Source organism: Patagioenas fasciata, chromosome 17 (genome assembly GCF_037038585.1).
Source record: "Patagioenas fasciata isolate bPatFas1 chromosome 17, bPatFas1.hap1, whole genome shotgun sequence".
NCBI lineage: Eukaryota > Metazoa > Chordata > Aves > Columbiformes > Columbidae > Patagioenas > Patagioenas fasciata.
Window position 1 is genome coordinate 6785342 of NC_092536.1, and position 18363 is coordinate 6803704.

At 41.4% G+C, this 18363-nt stretch overlaps 2 protein-coding genes across 5 annotated transcripts; one reads left to right on the forward strand and one right to left on the reverse strand.

Moving 5' to 3' along the window:
- Positions 1 to 768: 768 nt before the first annotated feature.
- On the reverse strand, positions 769 to 10688 carry LOC136109155 (solute carrier family 2, facilitated glucose transporter member 11-like). Of its 2 annotated transcripts, XM_065851597.2 has the most exons (13): positions 10560 to 10682; positions 10196 to 10290; positions 8193 to 8291; positions 6984 to 7144; positions 6269 to 6393; positions 5881 to 6010; positions 4504 to 4652; positions 3394 to 3581; positions 2853 to 2963; positions 2639 to 2740; positions 2285 to 2360; positions 1902 to 2029; positions 769 to 1187 (listed from the first exon to the last, which is right to left on the reverse strand). In XM_065851597.2, exons 2-13 carry the CDS (start codon positions 10238 to 10240, stop codon positions 984 to 986), a joined length of 1518 nt encoding a protein of 505 aa, XP_065707669.1. In that variant the 5' UTR covers positions 10241 to 10290; positions 10560 to 10682; the 3' UTR covers positions 769 to 983. The 2 variants fall into 2 exon arrangements, with proteins under 2 accessions (XP_065707669.1, XP_065707670.1); XM_065851598.2 differs by lacking the exon at positions 10196 to 10290 and having other exon boundaries at positions 10560 to 10688.
- A 192-nt stretch (positions 10689 to 10880) lies between these two features.
- CCDC117 (coiled-coil domain containing 117) lies at positions 10881 to 18030 on the forward strand. Of its 3 annotated transcripts, none has more exons than XM_065851599.2 (6): positions 10881 to 10991; positions 11193 to 11494; positions 12552 to 12602; positions 12965 to 13198; positions 14578 to 14715; positions 15254 to 18030. In XM_065851599.2, exons 2-6 carry the CDS (start codon positions 11199 to 11201, stop codon positions 15504 to 15506), a joined length of 972 nt encoding a protein of 323 aa, XP_065707671.1. In that variant the 5' UTR covers positions 10881 to 10991; positions 11193 to 11198; the 3' UTR covers positions 15507 to 18030. The 3 variants fall into 3 exon arrangements, with proteins under 3 accessions (XP_065707671.1, XP_071672109.1, XP_065707672.1); XM_065851600.2 differs by having other exon boundaries at positions 10890 to 10991; positions 11196 to 11494; XM_071816008.1 differs by lacking the exon at positions 14578 to 14715 and having other exon boundaries at positions 10885 to 10991; positions 11196 to 11494.
- Positions 18031 to 18363: the final 333 nt, after the last annotated feature.

Here is an 18363-nt window from a genome sequence, read left to right on the forward strand (position 1 = left end):
TGCTTACTGTAGCACTTATTAGGTACCAGATGGAATGAGGAAATGCTGCCAGGCAGGCAGAGGTGTAAGGGGTGAGGCAGGACTGGTGTCCGAGCAGCTGCAGCTGGGGAAAGGAGGATCCCAGAGGCACACAAACACCATCTGTAATTAACATTTCCTTCTTTTTGACTACTAAAACAAGAATTTCTGGACGAAATGCTGGAGATAAAGCAGAAAGTTCATACAATAGGTCCTTCAAGCTCCCTGCAGTGCCCTTGTGTGTGTTCTATCAGACCACCTTGAAAAATCTAAAAGTGAAATGTATTTAATTCTCTCATCTGTCCTCTCTGCTACTTTGTGCTTTTTGTGATGCTGATCTCAGGCTACCAGGAATTGACCTTCAAAACTACAAGAGGTTTTACCTTGTTACACAGTTTAAAATGTTGAGAGGTCAGGGCAAATAAACCCAAACTGAATCCCCAGAAACTGTTTTATTAGTACCCTTTTAGGAAGCAAGTCTTTCTAATAAACGTTATTACAAATAACAGTAATTCAAATATCAGTTTCTCAGTAGGTCAGTTCTTTGGGTTTTAATGGCTCAGAATATTTTATTCAGTAAAGCAATAACATATACTTGACTACCCAAATCTGAAGAAGGGGCTTAGAAATAAAAGAGCTACCTACTTATCTGAAGAAATCTGCCAGGGTGTGGGATTCATTGAACACCCTCTCCTGGCATTTCTGTGTCCCTAAAACACCAAGTTGCATCTAAACATCGAGTCATCTATATATAATGTAATATGTTTTTAATAGCATTTCAGCAATACATGTTTTAATAGCATTTCAGCCTTACATGTTTTAACAGCATTTCAGAAAGACTGACTTGTCTTTAATTAAACCTCCTCTAAATATACGGGAGGATTTCATAAGCTACTTGTTCATGGTGTTACACTGCTGATTTAGAAAATGGTGTTGGTAATTCTGTTAAATTACACGGAATGTTTTTAAAATTCATCATGGAGTTGTCTTCTTTCATAAAGCTCCGTTTCCTTTTTTTGGGCATTTCTTCCAAAATTAAGCTTGTTGAATTCCTTTTTGATTTCCAGAAAAGATTTGTTTTTTGTCTCAGGAATAACAAAGAAGATGAAAGCAGCAACTAGGGAGCACTCCAGTAAGAACACCAGGAAACAATACTGCTTTAGTCCATTCTGAAAATAAAATGTGTTTGATTGCAATATATTTCAAGTGTAACAGTGGGTCTGGGAAAATAAAACACTTGTTGTTTCCGTTGACACCTAACATTGCTGCTCAGTTTCTAACAAAAAGATGTTCAACGTATCCTTACATTAAACAATTCCCAATGTAATGACAAGTCAGCACTTGCTGCTTAGCTGTCACATATTTTAAGATTATATGATTTGCTGAATGTTTTTATTTCTCAATGCTATCCATAAAAAAACCCAACCATCTTACTGAGAAGCAGGGGCTGTGAATTCAAGATACCGTGCTCTGTGCTGAAAACACAAAGCTGGAAATGAAAGCCTATATTGTTCTCCCTAATGCTGCCCGATCATAGAACCGCTGTATGTGAGCTGAGCGAGCTCTCAGAGAAGATGTGAACCACTAGCCCCAGGTAATTCAGTTTGACATAAAATTACAAGGCACTATTAAGAAATGTGTTATTTGCATCTCAATATTTAATTTTTCTAGCTTTCTTCATTTTTTTCATCTCAACATGAAAATTGCCCCCGTGCATTCCTTTTAATTTTCATTTATCATGTTTTATTCTTTTTTGTTGATATCTAAAACTAGTTTAAGAGGGATTGAATTTAATTATACTTGGTTGGGGGGTAGTGTGCATCCTATGAGAGAAGATTAAACAGGAGGTGAGTCAATTAGGAAAACGTGGTTTGTGTACTTACCACAATGAAGGGGAAAAGCATTCCAATTGTGAAGAAACTAATCCAGCTGACAGTCCCTCCTATCATGTAAGCAGCAGGACGTGAGGACTGTATGAATAATTCAGCTGTCAGGGTGTTCGTTATGCCACCTAGGGAAATGAGTTCCAGAAACAACAGAGGTTATTATGCTAAATGTCCGTTTGCGGCATTTCCAATGCCAGAAAGATTCAGTTGCTCAGTTTCAGGCGATGGGAGACTAAATGTTCTGATGGGACGCGCTCACTCGCGTTCCTTCCCAGAGCATCCGCAGCCTTACGGGAAACCCTGCCTGGCAGAGCTGCTGAATCCCCTGGCCCAGACACACGTTTCACCACTTCAAAATGGTCATTGCTGTGTAAAAATACCTGGTCCCAACCCAAAGCTCAAGATGAAGGCAAATATAGATGTCATGCTCACATAAGGCACCCATGGGTACAGTTCCTGGAAGAGAAGAGAATGAGAATATGCTAGAATAAATGCTGGTTTGTCACCACTTAGTTTTGTCAGCATTAAATGCAACTGCAGCTTTAAGACTAATAGGTGATCAAATCTTAGCTGAGAGCATTCTCTTATTTTAGGGAAATACAGCTGCAGAATTGATCAAATCTTCCAATTGCTGTTATTTTTTATGCTGCTGTTCAAACTTACGCAGCTCTTTTGAGTGTCACAGATTTTGACTCATTATAGTCACACTGTTTAATGTGGGTCCTTCTTCGTACCTGGTAGGTCAGAGAGAACGTTAAAACAACGCTCCAAAGGGTCATAAGGAGATAACCCCCAATGATGAGAACTCTTCTTCCCAGGTAATCTATCAGTAAACCCTGTGGACAAGACATAATTTTATGTTACTATATTGAGCTCATGTTTGACAATGCTCTTCTTCAAGAAGAACCGTTACCCTTTATGCTAGAGGTAGAAGAAATTGTTACTTACACAGGTGAGGGCTGTGAGGCATTCACAAGCTCCAGTGCCGAGTGTCACATACGGGATTTCTTCTGCTGAGATCCCAGCTTGTTTAAAAATGTAAGTTGCATAGAAATAAATCTACAACAGAAAAAACCATACATACAGCTTAATGTATTTTATATTGTGAGTTATTAATTTGATGTAAAGGGCAAAAAGAATCTGTTGAATTCCTGTCCAGGTAAATACATTGCCATCATAAAAGCAAGTATAATTATTCAACTTACTGATTATAATACCTCACATTTTTAAACCAGATACAATGGGATAAGCTTTATTTGACTTTATTTACTTTTTCAGAAGATGTAAGTATTAAGTCATTCTTTAAAGAAATTTACATACCAGAAACACAGAGGTGAAAAGAGAAACAAAGAGGTGATACAAAGATATTCTGTCCCACTTATCCCATTTCTCTGAGCTTCTCTATGTGGATCTTTCACATTAATGAAAGGTTGAAGAACAGATGGAAATTAAATAACTATTTAAGCTCTTTGCATGTATGAAATCTTACAGCATTTATCCCACTGAGCTGCTGGCCCATAGTCAGCACAATCACAGTAATGAGCTGCCATCTCACGCCACGATCAGTGAATAATTGCCAGGGCTTCTTGGGTTTCTCCCCATCTAAGGCAAAACATTCCCGCTGGATGTCTTCCATCTCCCTTCGATACTCTGAAGAACCATGAAATCGCTTCAAAGCTAAAAAAAAAGAGAAAAAAATAAATTCAGTTATGGCTGTCCCCTCAATTTGATTATTTAGTTATTTTAGAGAGGGTCTTTTCATATTTCTTAAGCAGACCTTCAAACTGAATTAATTAGGCCTGCTTACTTATAGTGACTAATGCTTTACTTTTTGAAGTATTATTCCATCAGGTCTCTCTGGGAAGTAAAACACTATCCATGGTACATCAGGATACAAACAGTTACCTCAGCGTCTCCTTTTGGCATTCTATTGTGAAACAAAATCTCTTGTGAGTATAAAGAGACCTTGCAGTATAAAGAGCACTGCGTAATCTCAGGATCAAGGACATCACAACTACTAATCTGAATGATGTAGTAGAGGGGGGGAAAGGTATTTAAAAGATAACAAAATATTCAGAAAATGGAGGGTAAGGAGTTTTCTGCTCAAATAGCCAATAAATCTCTTTTTTAACATCTTTTTTTTTTCAGTAAAAAAGCTCTCTAATTTTTCAGAAAAAAAGAGAAATTTTTATTGTATTACTTCTTATTTCTTACAGGAGAAGTACAACAGTATGACTGAATGGAAGAAAATACCTGATATAACTGATACTAATCTGTGACAGGACCTGAGACATAATCCAGTGAGAGGTTAAGTAGTTCAGATACGTTACTCCATTCAAGAGAAAAATTCTTAAACCTTGAGAGATTTCATTTCAGAGTAAGAAAACATGAACATATATTTGGAACAAGGCAATGAAGTTTTGTTCACAACCCATTATAGACTCCCACAACTCCTTTTTCCTTGTAAGCTCACTGGAGGAAAAAACATGGGCCAAAAAGCACTAAGCAACTGTGCTGTGTTGATAAAAAGAGAATCTGGAACCAAATAAACTCCTGGTAGCTTTCTGAAGACAGAGAAAGTATAAACACTGCGAGTTACCTTTGGCACAGCTCAGCTCATCACCTCTGTCAATAAGAAGATACCTGGGACTCTCGGGAAACCATGGCAGGAATAAAAGTTGGGCAAATGCTGGGAAACAGCTGCTGGATAACAACAGGGGCCAGTGTCTCTCTCCACCTAATAACTCCCTGGTAGAGGTGTGGAAAGAAGAAGGAAAAAAGCCAAAGTAATTAGCTGTTGGTGACTATTCAGAAGATTTTTGGGAATGAGATGTTTGTCCTTCAGGAAATGTTCCCGTAACCAGTTACCTACGTCTTGTGAACCTCAGCAGAAAGAGGTTGGGAAAATATTTTCCAGGCACTCTGAAAGCAGGTTTCACCTGGACGAGATGAGCAACACTATCTTACTGCTGCTTACTCTTGTGTTGCTCCTAAGTATTACTTTCAGGTTTGCCCAAGTAGTGTTTCCTGGCCATGCGGGTAAGTAATAGTGTATGGACTTGGCTTTAAGGTCAGCAGCAGCATTTCCATCAGTTTTTGAGACTCATACAATAATTAGGGATAGAAAGGAACTCAGAAAGTCACCTGGTCCCACCTCCCATTCAAAGCTGAGCTAATGAGGAGGTATATTAGATAGAAAAGAACCATTAAAATTGGTATAGTTAGAATCAGCAGGACGATGCATTGAGGACAACGTAAACTTGTTAAAATATAAAGTGTATTGAATTCTAAATGCTGACCCTAGATTATACAGTCTGAACTTCATGTTCTACTTTATTTTGTAGCACTTTGCACCTAAAGTATCTAGCAAAATCAATTAATTCAGAAGCTAGAAATAAGGAAAAAGAAAAGTCTAAGTGCGTTTGGTAGAGGGACACAGAAAGAACAGAATGAGCTGTTAGCTGGAGTACTGGCCGTTGCTCTTAGGGCCGTGAAAAGCTTCTCACAGACTTCGTGAGAGCAGCTTTCCATCCTGAGGTTGTGCATTCTATGTCCTTGGGACTTTGTAAGATCACTGGCTAAAGTCCCTTGTAACTTCATCTGACCTCACGAGGGACAAAACCAGCAGTAGTGCTACAGTACAGAAATGACGAGATGTTTGCTTTCAAGTTCTGTCTCATGAGCGGCCACTGTCTCCAGCAAGAAACTGGTAGAAAATATGAACTCAGCATAAATGTACCTGTTTTACTGATGCTGATCTGGCTGACTCATCTAAACTAAGAACACTTCCCTGAGGAGATAGTGCAGATGGTTTGCAGTTGAAGGAATAAGGTGACAATGGCAGGGTTTTCTTCTTACAGGTAGACCTGTGGGAAGTTGATTCACTAATGCTACAATGACCACAATGTTTTGCAGGGAACTGGAATTCTTTACACGCGAGTAACACAAGTCAGGAAAGACAAAAAGTATTTCTTACCTCAAACCAATTATTTGTCCTGTCAGAATCCCCCCGGTCAGAAAGATGGAACTCCCCATGGCCACGCCACCTCTAAGATGTTTTGGGGCAATCTCCCCAAAATACAGAGGCTGCACACAGAGCCCAACACCTGCAAGAAGAACATTTTACTATTAATAGATTTTGCTTTGAAAAGCATTACTGAACCAAAACACGCAGGAAATCGGACTTAGCTAATTTCTCTATTAGTTTAGCTGCCTTTAGATTCCAAGTTAGACTACAGAGCATTTTTGTCATCGTATCTACAGAGCGGCATACAAACACATATCATAACACCTAAAGAATCAGCAGTAACAATCATTTATCATTCACCAGAGGTTATTGAAAGTAGGAATAGGAAATAATTCACCTGAATTTATGCCAATCAAAAACCTTCCAACAATCAGTAACTCAAACAATCCTGTAGGAAAACTGATCCCCATTAAAATGGAGGCCACTATTGCTATAATATTATTCACCAAAAGAGCTCCTTTCCTGAAGAGGAGAAAAAAACAAAAAGGAAATCTGCAATAACATGTTCTTTTAAAAGTTTTCCTTGCTGGTAATGTGGAAAAAAAATCAGCTTTATACTGAAGAAAACATGCTGTTCACTGGAAATCTACATATCTGATACAACTATTTACTCATGGGTTTTTTAAAAAAGTCTGAACATAAGGATAATGGATTAACGTGACAGAAATGCCTGACAAGGTAGCAGTGGGGGTTTGTTCACTTATGCTCTATCTACCCAGAATACGCATGCAATGTTACAGATTACACGGCATGTCCTTACTGCCATGAAGGCTGCAAATGTGTAGGGGCGACCTGTGTTTTCTACCATACGCCACATGCATACTCCTACTTAGATCTTAATAAATATAATGGAAAGACTAGACTGGAAGGCTTATAATTCATGGCTTATCTATTAAAGCCACATTGGAACAAACTGCAAAATTCTGCTAAAAACTCTGAAGTGAAAAACATTTCTAGTCACCTAGGGTACATTTTCTCCCACTCTTTTTCCATTTGTGTACTTTATATACCAGTGAGAAAGCAGGAAAGGAAAACACGCTGCTGTAACTCACCTGCCCAGGCGAATCGCCATGCCGCCTCCAATAAGGGCTCCGCACAGGCCTCCGAGTGAAAATATAGAAGCAATGACAGACCAAATGAAAGTCAGCAAATCTGGGTTTAGTTCCTTGTGATACCGACTACTCCATGTTTCATTTAGGAACTTGTGTATATGCTGCAGTAGAAAAGAATGATGAATGCATGGCATTATGTGTAGCCCTACAGCATAGCACTATAAATAACCTGCACCTCAATCCTGAAAACCAATTCTGAGAGGTAACAAAAGATATCATCTTACTTGTATTATATTAAAAACACTGATGACTCGCAGAATCTGCCTTGACTACAATACCATTTTGTACTCCCCACATATCCCAAAGGCTGCTGAGCAGCTTTGCTTTCAAACCCGACCTCAAGAAGTTGTCCCACTAGAGAAGAAACACCTTTACATACACTGCTATGGAACAGCTTTGAGGTCCTGCTGGGAGAAGGGAGACAGGGTGAACAGGCAGGTCCTGCTGTTTTTTAGGAGCATCTCAGAGCATGGAGGTCTCACATAACCCAATGATTTTTATTGTCAGGAGACTCATTCTGGCACTTGGTTTAAATCTTCCTGCCTTAGTGTAATCCAACAATTCATAGTACAAGCTCTTTCTGCATCTGTAAAATTCTACTGCCTTTCTTACAGTATTCATGTGTCAGAACTTTAAAACTGTTATTCCACATGCTTGGTTTCCTGAAATTTGTCTTTAGAAATGCTTGAACTTATCTGTACTGAAAGCTGCTGTTCTTAGCCAGCAAAGACTTAACAGAAGAATAAACTCTCAGGACCCTCCCTCTGTTCCCAGCATATTACATGTTCCTTCACGAACAGCTTATTTTAACCTTTGTAAAAAGCGTGTTGTAGCAAATCCAGTCTTCACAGTTTCAAAAGTGTAACTGGAAGATATTAGTTATACATTCAGTTAATCCTCCTAAACCAGACTTTACCAGAGGTATTTCTGTGGTATGTTTGGCACTTTTATCCAACACAGAATACCTCTGATGGGAGGTACTCACAAACAAACCCACATGAAACCATTCTGGAAACCAACAAGAATGCTTCATACAAGAGGCAGCCTGCCTTGGTTCCTGCTGCAATCACAGGGAAAGCGCATTTGGCCAGTTAGACAGATCCCTCCATTACTGTAAAACAACCCTGCAAACCAGAGACGGTATTTTACCTGGGTGGGTGCATTGATAATGGACACATTATACCCATACTGAAAGGTCCCTCCAATTCCAACAGCACAAACAGCCAGAAACAAGGTCCAGCTGGGGAACTAGAGAACAGAAGAGAGCAACGGGCATGAAAACAGGGCAACAAACCCACATGCATGTAACATCTAGGAGGAAATAATGGTGAAATATATCACAGTGATTTGTTTAGAAAACTACTTAAACTCTCAAACACCTGCAGGAGGAGAAACATTTTGCACTGACTTCGGCCATGATCACTCCTGTTTTTCAGAGATGCAACTAGGAGTATGCAGATTAAGCGTAGGCAACACAACCACTGCATTGCTGACACATTTACTGAGCTGTATAAAGGCTTTTTGCATGAACCACGCCATTCACAGGCTCTATTTTTTGTGAAAGAATGTTAGGACTTTTCGATTTGGTGTTAGAGACACAATGACTCAATAAAAGAATTAACCAAACCCCCATTTCCATGACTTGCATTTCATCTGAAATGTGAGAAATAACCATATTTTATATCCCTCAGCAAGCCCGTAAGTTCATTACCAAATGTCTGCAAGTTAGCAGGTGTTAAACCATAGTATCTAAATCACAACATATGGTACACTGATCATATAGCATTATTTTAAAATAATGTATTTTTAAATTTTTCAATATTGATTACCTAATTACATTTCTAAATCGATATTTAGGAACTAAGACTAAGAGATCCACAGACTCATAGGTTTTAAGGTAAAGAGAAACCACTATTATGACGCATTCTAATCCCAAGAGAGTCTAATTGGTCATAAAACATTATATTTTGGATGAGGCCTCTTGGTCAGAGAAGATCTCTAGGGGTTTAAACAGCGTCTGGCTTTCTCATGTGATTCTTCTTGACTCTACTTTTTATTGATTGTGACAGTACTAAAAATAACATCTAGTTCAAATGTTTAACAACCCTTTCATTAAAAATTAGGTTCTAATTTCATCTCAGAGTATCTTTTTGTCTAACTTCAGCTGGACACAACAATGTCTCCCATATTAAAGGTACTCTTGTGATTGAATTTCCTTTTCCTTCATAGAAAAAGACAGTAGTGTGGTTTGGTTTTTTTTTGCAAGCTTGTCCTCCCTGAATTTCTCATTGTAAGGTAGTTCTTCACCATTCTCATTCTTTGTCCAGTTCCCAGAAACACTGAGTTATTCCAGATGCTATACAGTGTATTCTGAAAGAGCTGTGTCTTTCCTGAAAATAATTCATCAAAACTTCATTTGGGACTGAAATTCAGAAGAAATTGAAATTGATCTTACTAAAATAAAATCCAATTAATATTTCCTCTCAGTTTTCTGAGAATAAAAAGTATTTATGTGAATCACAACCAAACCAATTAATTAAGAGTATTAAATAAAGACTTCAGTGACAACGGTAGAAAAATTAAAACTAGAGGTAGTAAATACAGGTATTGCACACTCAGACCTTTCTATTAACCAAATACTGGCAAGTAATTTAGTGTGTCTCATAGATACAACCTGGAATCCAGAAGAAACAGAAAACAAACAATAAAGCCCAGCATCACGAACATACATCACATAACTTATATTTGGTTATGACAGCACCATTTTTCCTGCCCAAGTCAGTCTGCTCATTGCACTAACATGTTGTGTCACATCGGAGTTTGGACACAGATTTCTCAGAGCATGGACAACAGCCTTATCTGTTCTGTAACCTGCTTAACTCCTGGTACTTTATAAGCACGTTGCCTCTTGTCAGAAACATGCCACATCAAAATTCAATTTACATTCAATATAAAACACAAATATCAGAATATGTGCTCTTACAGCTAGGTGCGTAAGGAAAATCGAAAACTTTACAAGCCTGATCACCTCATGTATTTTTATTTAAAAGTAAACATGAAACAATCAGGGAATTTCACACGTGTGCATATCATTGCCAAAGCTACAAACTGTCTGCAGGATCCATCTCAGGAGGCCAGGACGGTTCTCTTACCTTGCTGTGCGCTCTAGACCCTCTCAGCAGGGGCTGGGACTCCATTCTTAGTGAGGGCTGAGTTTGATTTCCTTTGCAAAATTTAGTAAACTACACTACAGGAATAAAAGGTGCCAAAGAAAGTTATTATTGTATTAAAACACTGGTTTTTGCCTTCTTTCTCTAGCCGTTGGGATTCTTCTCAATGGTTGGTGACTTTATGACAGAAACGTCCAATTTTCATAAGGCGTTACAGCGGCTACAGAGAGCGCTCCCATGTTTAACACGGCAGCACTCGCACTTTTGTCACTTAGAGCAGAAACGCACCCGTCAGTCACCCGCGACCCGCAGCACCCAGGTGCCAAAGAAAACGACCGCCGATTACCTTGTGCCTCGGTGCCATCCCCTGGCAGCCGCTCCCGCTCGCCGCCTCCCCGCACTGCGGCCGCGGGCGCGGGGGAGCCGCGGGCTCAGCGCCTCATGACTGGGATTTGCCCGCCCGCCCCAGCCCGCCGCTCCTGGCAGCCGTCCGCGGGGATTAGGGCCGGCAGCACACAAAGGCCCGTCTGTCCCGCCGCTCCCGCGGGAGCCGGGGCGGGCAGGGGCTCCCGCTCCCGGCGGGGCCCGCCCGTGCTGCCCCCGCCCGCTACCGCCCGCGGGCTGGGCCCGGGACTACAGCTCCCGCCGCGCCCCGCGGCCGCCCGGGACTACAACACCCAGAGTGCCCGTGCCCGCCTTCTCCGAGCGCGGCGAAAGGCCTGGAAAGGAGCTGAGCTCTGGCGGTGGCGTACAGCTCCGGGCCCGGCCCGGCCCGGCGGTGAGTGCGGGCGGGCGGTGTTGTGTGTGTGCTGCGGCGGCGGGCCCGGCCCCGGTGCTGCGCGGCTTAGCGCGGGGCTCCTGCGGGAGCGCCTCGGGCCGGGCCGGCGCCAGCAGCGGGAGGGCCGGGGTCCCGGGGCCGCCCGTAGCACGGCAGGAGCCCCGGGCCGCTCGGCGCTGAGCTCCTGTCTCTCCCCGGCAGCAGGAAATGGCAGCGCTGGGCAGATCCTGTCAGGGCATCCCCGCGGGTCCTGCCCTGGAGTTCCCGCAGGCCGCTGCCCCCGACCGCCTCGGCGCGCCCGGAGCCGCCGGCCACGACCGTCTGCAGCCCCCCATGGTGATGATGGCGGGGAACGGAAACGACGGAGCCTCCGGTTCCCCCGGCCTGTATCTGCAGAGCAGCTTCGACGTCGCGTCCCTGGCCGCGCTGGGCAGTCACAGCCAGGGCCCGGCCGGGCCGCCCGGGGGGTCGTGCAGCGCGGGGCTCCCGCCGGGCCGCAGCCTGTGAGTACGAACCGCGATTGCAGCCGCGGGAAAGGCCATTGGTTTCCAGACGGGTTATAGTTTGTCTGTTTGTTTCTAGTAGAGTTTCACTCCTGCGATGTTAGAGTTGTGTTGTGCTCATCTTACAGCCTTGAAGTGTGCTAGAGGGGAACGAAGGCTGAAGGAGCTGGGTCTCTTTAGTTTGGAGGAGACTGAGAGGCACGCTCATTAATGTTTATCAATATGTAAAGGGTCAGTGCCACGAGGAGCCAGGCTCTTCTTGGTGACAATCAACGATAAGACAAGGGGCAATGGTATAAGCTGGGACACGGGAGGTTCCATTTAAATTTGAGAAGAAACTTCTCCTCAGTGAGGGTGGCAGAGCCTGGCCCAGGCTGCCCAGGGAGGTTGTGGAGTCTCCTTCTCTGCAGACATTCAAACCCGCCTGGACACCTTCCTGTGGAACCTCAGCTGGGTGTTCCTGCTCCATGGGGGGATTGCACTGGATGAGCTTTCCAGGTCCCTTCTAACCCCTGACATTCTGTGACTCTGCGTGAAGGGGCCTTCGAAAAGGAAAGAAATGTGATTAAGATTATCAACATCTTGACATGCTTTTAATCTCATGTACATTTTTTAAAAAAAAACTTCCTCTTTCTCATATGTGAGCACAAAAACCCTTAAATTCTTCTATGAAATGTTGTTGTTTGGTTGTATTTGAGTATGTCACTGTGAGACAGTGTATTAAGAGGCTGAAATTGAATCACGTGTTGCTTCTTGAAGCATTTGAATTTTAGCGAAAGTTGGTCTTGTCCCTTGTGGAAAAAAATAAGTAATGTAAAGGAGGAGAAATTAGCGTGGAATTCTGCTTGGAGAACTGAATAGTTACAGTCTTCTTTGAATTTCTTTGGAACAAAGTGGTCATTTATTGTCCAAAACTCCCTTCACAGTTGATGAAATACTGTGGCTGTTGCTCTGAGCTGCGAGTGAATTTTAAAGGGAAGAAAATATATTTTCAAAATCTCAGTGTCACTGGAAGATATAATTAGAAGCTAAATAACTGTTTGTTTTTCTTTTGCAGTGTTTCTGTTCGCTGTGGAAAGAAACATAAGCTAGAAGAAGAGGCAGAAGGGTAAATTAAATTTGTCTTTTACAGCCTGAAAAATCTTATTTGCTTTTTGTTTCCTGTGAAGATTTGAGCACATCTCACCTACAACATACACAGGAAGGAAAACTATCATTTTCTGTTTGGAACTCTTCCCCTGAACTGCACATAAGCCCAAATCCTTCTCGGTTACCAAATTAGTTCGTAGCACTGATTTTCTTGCACAGGTACCCACATTTTAATAAAAAAAATGTGGATTTATTTTCTTTGTGGAGGTTGTGTTTCCATAGTATGTCAAATCCGTTGAAATGCACGTGACTCTGTAACACTTTTTCCTGTAGAATGCCACGTTTCTCTTTTGACAGCTGTAAACTTACTTTGTTTCCTAGTTGTCCTGTGAGGAAGAAGAGACTGACAGGAGCCGAAAGTTGCCCTTTGAATCCCAGCACTGAAGAATGGATTCTCTGTGCAGGTCAGCAGGCAGCTGGGGAGGTAGCCAGTCAGTATGGTGGCAGCGGTCCTGAAACTGCCATGTTAGAAATTCCCTGTGAAGAAATGGATCAGACAATGGGGGAACAGCAATGCGAGGTTGCTCGCAGGAAGCTTCAGGAGATTGAGGACAGGTAAATGCAGGGATTAAGCAGACTGGCTTTGCTGAGCTTTCCCTTTCTTGGTGGGTTTTAAGGGTTAAATCTAGCACTCAGCAGTGTGATAACACTGCGGTCTTAGGCTACTTGTGGTCCTGTGAGTCTTGGGGTTGATACTGTGATCTGAAATTGAGGGTTATAGAGCAAGAGATACTGAATACATAACCACCTTTTCACAGTCATGCATCATCAGTAAACCGTGGTGGGGTTTTATGTGCTTTTGTGAGTATCCAGAGCTCAAATTTTAATTGACGTCATCTGGTCAGGCTTGAGCTCAGCTTTTTTCAACCGATTACATCTTGTTCTGTGGTTATTACTTCTAAATGCTCAAGACAGATGTGAATTTGTCAGTGTAGAGAATAACATTAACCAGAGAGACCTTTTTGCATATATGCAGTAAGACTGAGGTTAATCTTGCTCGTAAACGCCAGATGGCTTGATATTGGGGTAATGGGGTGGCTGTGGGTAGTCTCTTGCAATTATTTAATGCATGCACTGTGCATTCTTGCCTTTGAAAGATTCCTGGGAATGTCACATGTATATGTGAGTTGATTGCAGTTAAGGTAGCATTCCAAAACAGCCAAAATGACCACTGCAGAAAAGCCAAAAGTTTTATCAATTATAAAACAAGATTTTTTTTTAGATGATTACTCCATAGATGATGCGTGAAGGGAAGCAAGGTACTGTTAGATGATTTTATTTTTTTATGGGTAAATCAGAGTAGTGCTGTATATCTGTATTATCTGGCTGTATCTGCACTACAAAGTCTGCTTTGGACCTCTCAGAGGCTTATTCCCCATCCTTCCCAGCTACTCTGCTAAATTTTCTTTAAAAGATTTACCAAAACCAAAGGAGATACCTCCAGTTTGTTCTGAGTACTTCAACTTTTTATGCTATTTTAATCTCTGAGAAAATTGTGCAACATCCTTAAAGGTTAAGAACTGTATTCAGTAGGTTTTCAGTAATTCTCAAAGTTATAATGTGGGGAATTGAGCAGGCAAAGCTACTGCTCCTGTAATGTGAGTGAATCATAAGCTTTCCCCTGAAGGGGTTTATTTATTTTCTCTTAGTGTATGCCTGCGTTGCGCACTGCTGGGCGGTGCAGGGATAACAAGGCCAGCGCAGGTACCAGAAGTGGCACAGCTGCTCAAGTGGCTCGTATGATAACAATCGTTCTTAGAGTATATTGGCCCAAGAGAGACTCGTGCTAACACGGCCCCGCTGCTTCTGGTACCCAGCCTGGGTCAGAGTCTGCGCTGCACGGCGCATGTAAATGTAACTGTACTCTGCGGTACATACACCTGTTCACAGTATGCTCAATAGTGTTTATCTCCCTCTTCCCCCTCCATTCCTAGGATAATTGATGAAGATGAGGAAGTTCATGCTGATGGAAATGTTAGCAATCTGCCCACTCTTATCCTGTCAGATACCCTTAAAAAAGGGATGAAGAGGGATTTTGGTGAAGTCCTGACAAAGAAAATAATAGAATCTATGTAAGTTCATGAGGAAATTATGGTGATACGTAGCTAACACATGCAAATGAAAAGAGAGACAAAGTCTCATGTTTGTGGAGGTGTCTGTAATTACTGCATGATGCAGCCAACATTGTATAACAGACCATTCATCCAGTCAAAAATAGGAAAAACTGTCCTAATGTAAAAGAGAAGTGCAACAATAGTGGTCATCAGGCTGGCTGGTTTGTACTCCTCATTTGTATGGAGTGAAATTTGTTGAATAAAATATATCTTGATTTTTTTATGTATGAGAGTTTCTGAAATAAGAAGGTCCTGAAGTGTGACCGACAGTGGTCATCAAGTTTGGTGCAAAAGAAAACAAAGAAAATACAGGGTTAGAACTAGAAGAAATGGACCTAGTTAAGGAAGTCGAAATTTAATGGGGGTGTGGGGAAGGTATATGGAATCTGGAATAGAGTTCCAGGCTAGCACAAAGGATTAAGATTCTCACTGGTCATCTGTATTTAATTATTGTGATAGGAGAACGTCAATTTAACAGAGACTCCATCCCTTCTAGGAGCCGTCCGTCTATGGAGCTGGTGCTTTGGAAGCCCCTTCCTGAGTTTCTCACAGATAAACTGAAGCCTGTTTCTGTTAAGAACTTCAAGCAGCAGAGTACAGAAGGGTGTCAAGCTAAGCAGCCAACACCAAGAGCTGCTTTTGACCCACAGACTGAAACGTTCCCTGAAACACAACAGACTGCCATGTCTCCAGACCCGTATGCGAGTTTGGGAATCTCTGCGTGTGCAGAAGAAGAAATGGAGTTGTAGATGCCAGATATTAGACTGGAAGTGGTGAGCTTCTGATGGTTTTTTGATGCTGTTTTTTTTATTCCCTCTTTCTTTCTGGTTTGATGTGTGAATCTGAAGTTTTGTTTGTTTTTGGTTTTTTCCTGCTAACAATCATAAGGATGTGGATTGGCCAGACACAATTTAAGGAAACTGAAAAAACCACAAGATTTCTGTACTCCAGTCTGTTAGATATTCTTGTTTTTACTGAGAAGGTAATCCAGAGGCCTTTGGAACGAGGAGGTAGCTTTCCATCTTGCTTAATGGTGAAATATCCTCTTAACTGTCCTTGGTAAAGTATAAAAGCCAAACATTGAGTGTAACTGTGGCTTAAACCACATCTTTCACTTGCTGAGCCACTAAGACTCTGGTGCATGTACTATGCTTGGTCAGTTAGTTTAATTTGAACTACAAAAAGATATGGAAAGGACAAAATACTTTTGAGTCCAGTTACAGATAGCAAAGCAATCCCTATGGAAATACAGCTTTTCACTCAAATGTGGAAATTTTGCAGTGTGGTAGGGAAGGGATGTTATAGCTCAGCATAAGCCTCTTGCTTCTTAGAAAGTAAAACCAGGCTCCTAAATTGTGTTTGTGGGTTTTTGATGCCCCTCCTCTCTAAATGATGTGAAGTCTGGAGAAAAGTGGTGCTCAGCCAATTGATTCACATTTCACATTGTGCTGTGACTCTTTGTATGCATCGAGTTAGAAAGTCAGTTGAAGACAGTGTAACTTTTGATTAAATAAATGGCATCCTTTAAAAATCAGATAACAGGGAGCTGATTTTCTGGCACAAAGAGGGTCAAATACTGATTATCACTTGTAACCATTCAAAGCAGAACACGTGCCACTAACATAACATCACATAGTTTATACAGATGTATGCCAAAAGAATTTTGTACCCTGCCTAGGGTGTTAAGGAGTCCTCATGGAGTTATTGCTTGTACCTTTCCTCAATGCACAACAGTTCTATTATGCTTAAAACCCTTAAACAAGGCAGAGAATCTCATCTGCTCTTCTTAAGTCCATGAGCTTTCTCAGAGATATCTAAACTGAGGCTTGTTGTAAGAAATTCCTTTCCAAGTAATAGGTTCTGGTTTGAGTGTTAGCGTCCCTGTCTGTTTTTGACATCTTGCAAAACATAAAGGAGCAAGTACACAGTAATGCAGCTGTTTGCATAATCTTTGTGATGGTACTTTTTACTGTTGAATAACCCCTAGTCCTTAGTTTAAATCAAGCTTCTCTTTTTGCAGTCATTCTTTCTTTTCTCTCGGCTGACAGCAGCAGCTTTGTTCAAAAGTTTAAATCCTGTCCATCTTGCTGCTCTTGTCAAAGGTTGAGTGAAATTTGCTGACTCTCGCTAAAATATTTCAGAGCTTCATTAGAAACATTCCAACATTTGAACAGGTATTACTGGAAACCAGTGTGTAACTTTACCATTCTGGAATTTTTCTTAAAATGGAGAACGTGTGCAGCTCTATCTTGCTATTATGTCTAATTTCATTTCAGGGTCAGCTATAAATCTCTTGCATGTACTGCATAAAACTTCTCATTTATTATTAGGCTGCTGGATGTGCTTAAGATCTACAGCCTTTGACGTGCTACATTGCTTAGAAAGTAAAGCAGTGCAGTTTGGAGAAAGTCGGGGTCCTGCAGGTAGAAAACGCGGTACCTCCACATAATTACATTTTTAAGTTTGCAGGGTTACAGTGAAAGTTCAAGTTTGGAACTGTTTGAGCTAATAGCTTTGAATCCTAAATAAACCAAAAAGGATAACAAATTCAAAAAATTGATGGAACCATCTCAGCAGCACTAAAATTGCAACAGAGGATGTAGAAAACTCTGGGAGGCCTAAATACATCAAATCTACATGCAGGCTTTTTTCCTCTTAAAAAGGACAAATTGCCTATCACATTTGCAGAAGTTTTTGTAGATGGGTTTTGAGCATACTTTCTTTTCTGTTAGGTTTGTACCAAAGGTTAACTTTCAGAGGTCTGTTTCCTCTTGTTTGATGCTAATACACCTGTTATTCTGGCATCTGAAACAAGAATATAGCAGTGACTATTGACAAAGTCTACAACATGGGGCAAAAACTGCATCCAAGAAATTTGCTTTGATAGAAAACATTTAATTTTTCATCTTTCATTTCTGCCCTTAGGAGAGGACAGGGTTGAAATGCTTACATTGGTGGGCGAGAAGAATGGGGCAGAGCAGGAATTAAGTATCCAGGAGGACAAAGCAAGATTCTTGCTGTAGCAATCATTTGGAGAGGGTGAGAGACAACAAGCCAGTGGGTGTTTTCAACTTCTGTATTTGTATGAGTTTCATTTGTTGTTGGCTTCCTTAAGAGACTTTTATTAATGCTGTTTACAAGCAGGATGACAAATGTTGTGCAGTATTAGAAAAAACTTTATTTTGAAATACGGAAGATCTGATTCTGGTCTGTCTTCTCTTGGGACCAAATCACCCTTTGTATGTCAGTTTCCAATAAATTTTCTAAAATATTTTTCAGATGGCTATGCTTCATTCCTAATGCACCCACCTTCACTCAGACTGACCATTTGAACAGCAGTCCTTGCCCACAGGACAGTATTAGTCTTATTCAGACATCAAGCTGCTGCCACCTGTCTTCCCTATTCAGGCTGCAGACTTTGCTCTGGCAAGCATACAAACCCCATCTATCAACAGTTTGCAACATCACATGCTGGCAAAGAGAAGTTGCTAAAGCATCCAGCAGCACTTCCATGGTGTGTGTAGCTGGATTGGTGCATTACTGTGGTATAAGGATGAGAGAGACACACAATCTCATAAAACTTCTAGTTTCAAATTCTGCAGGGTT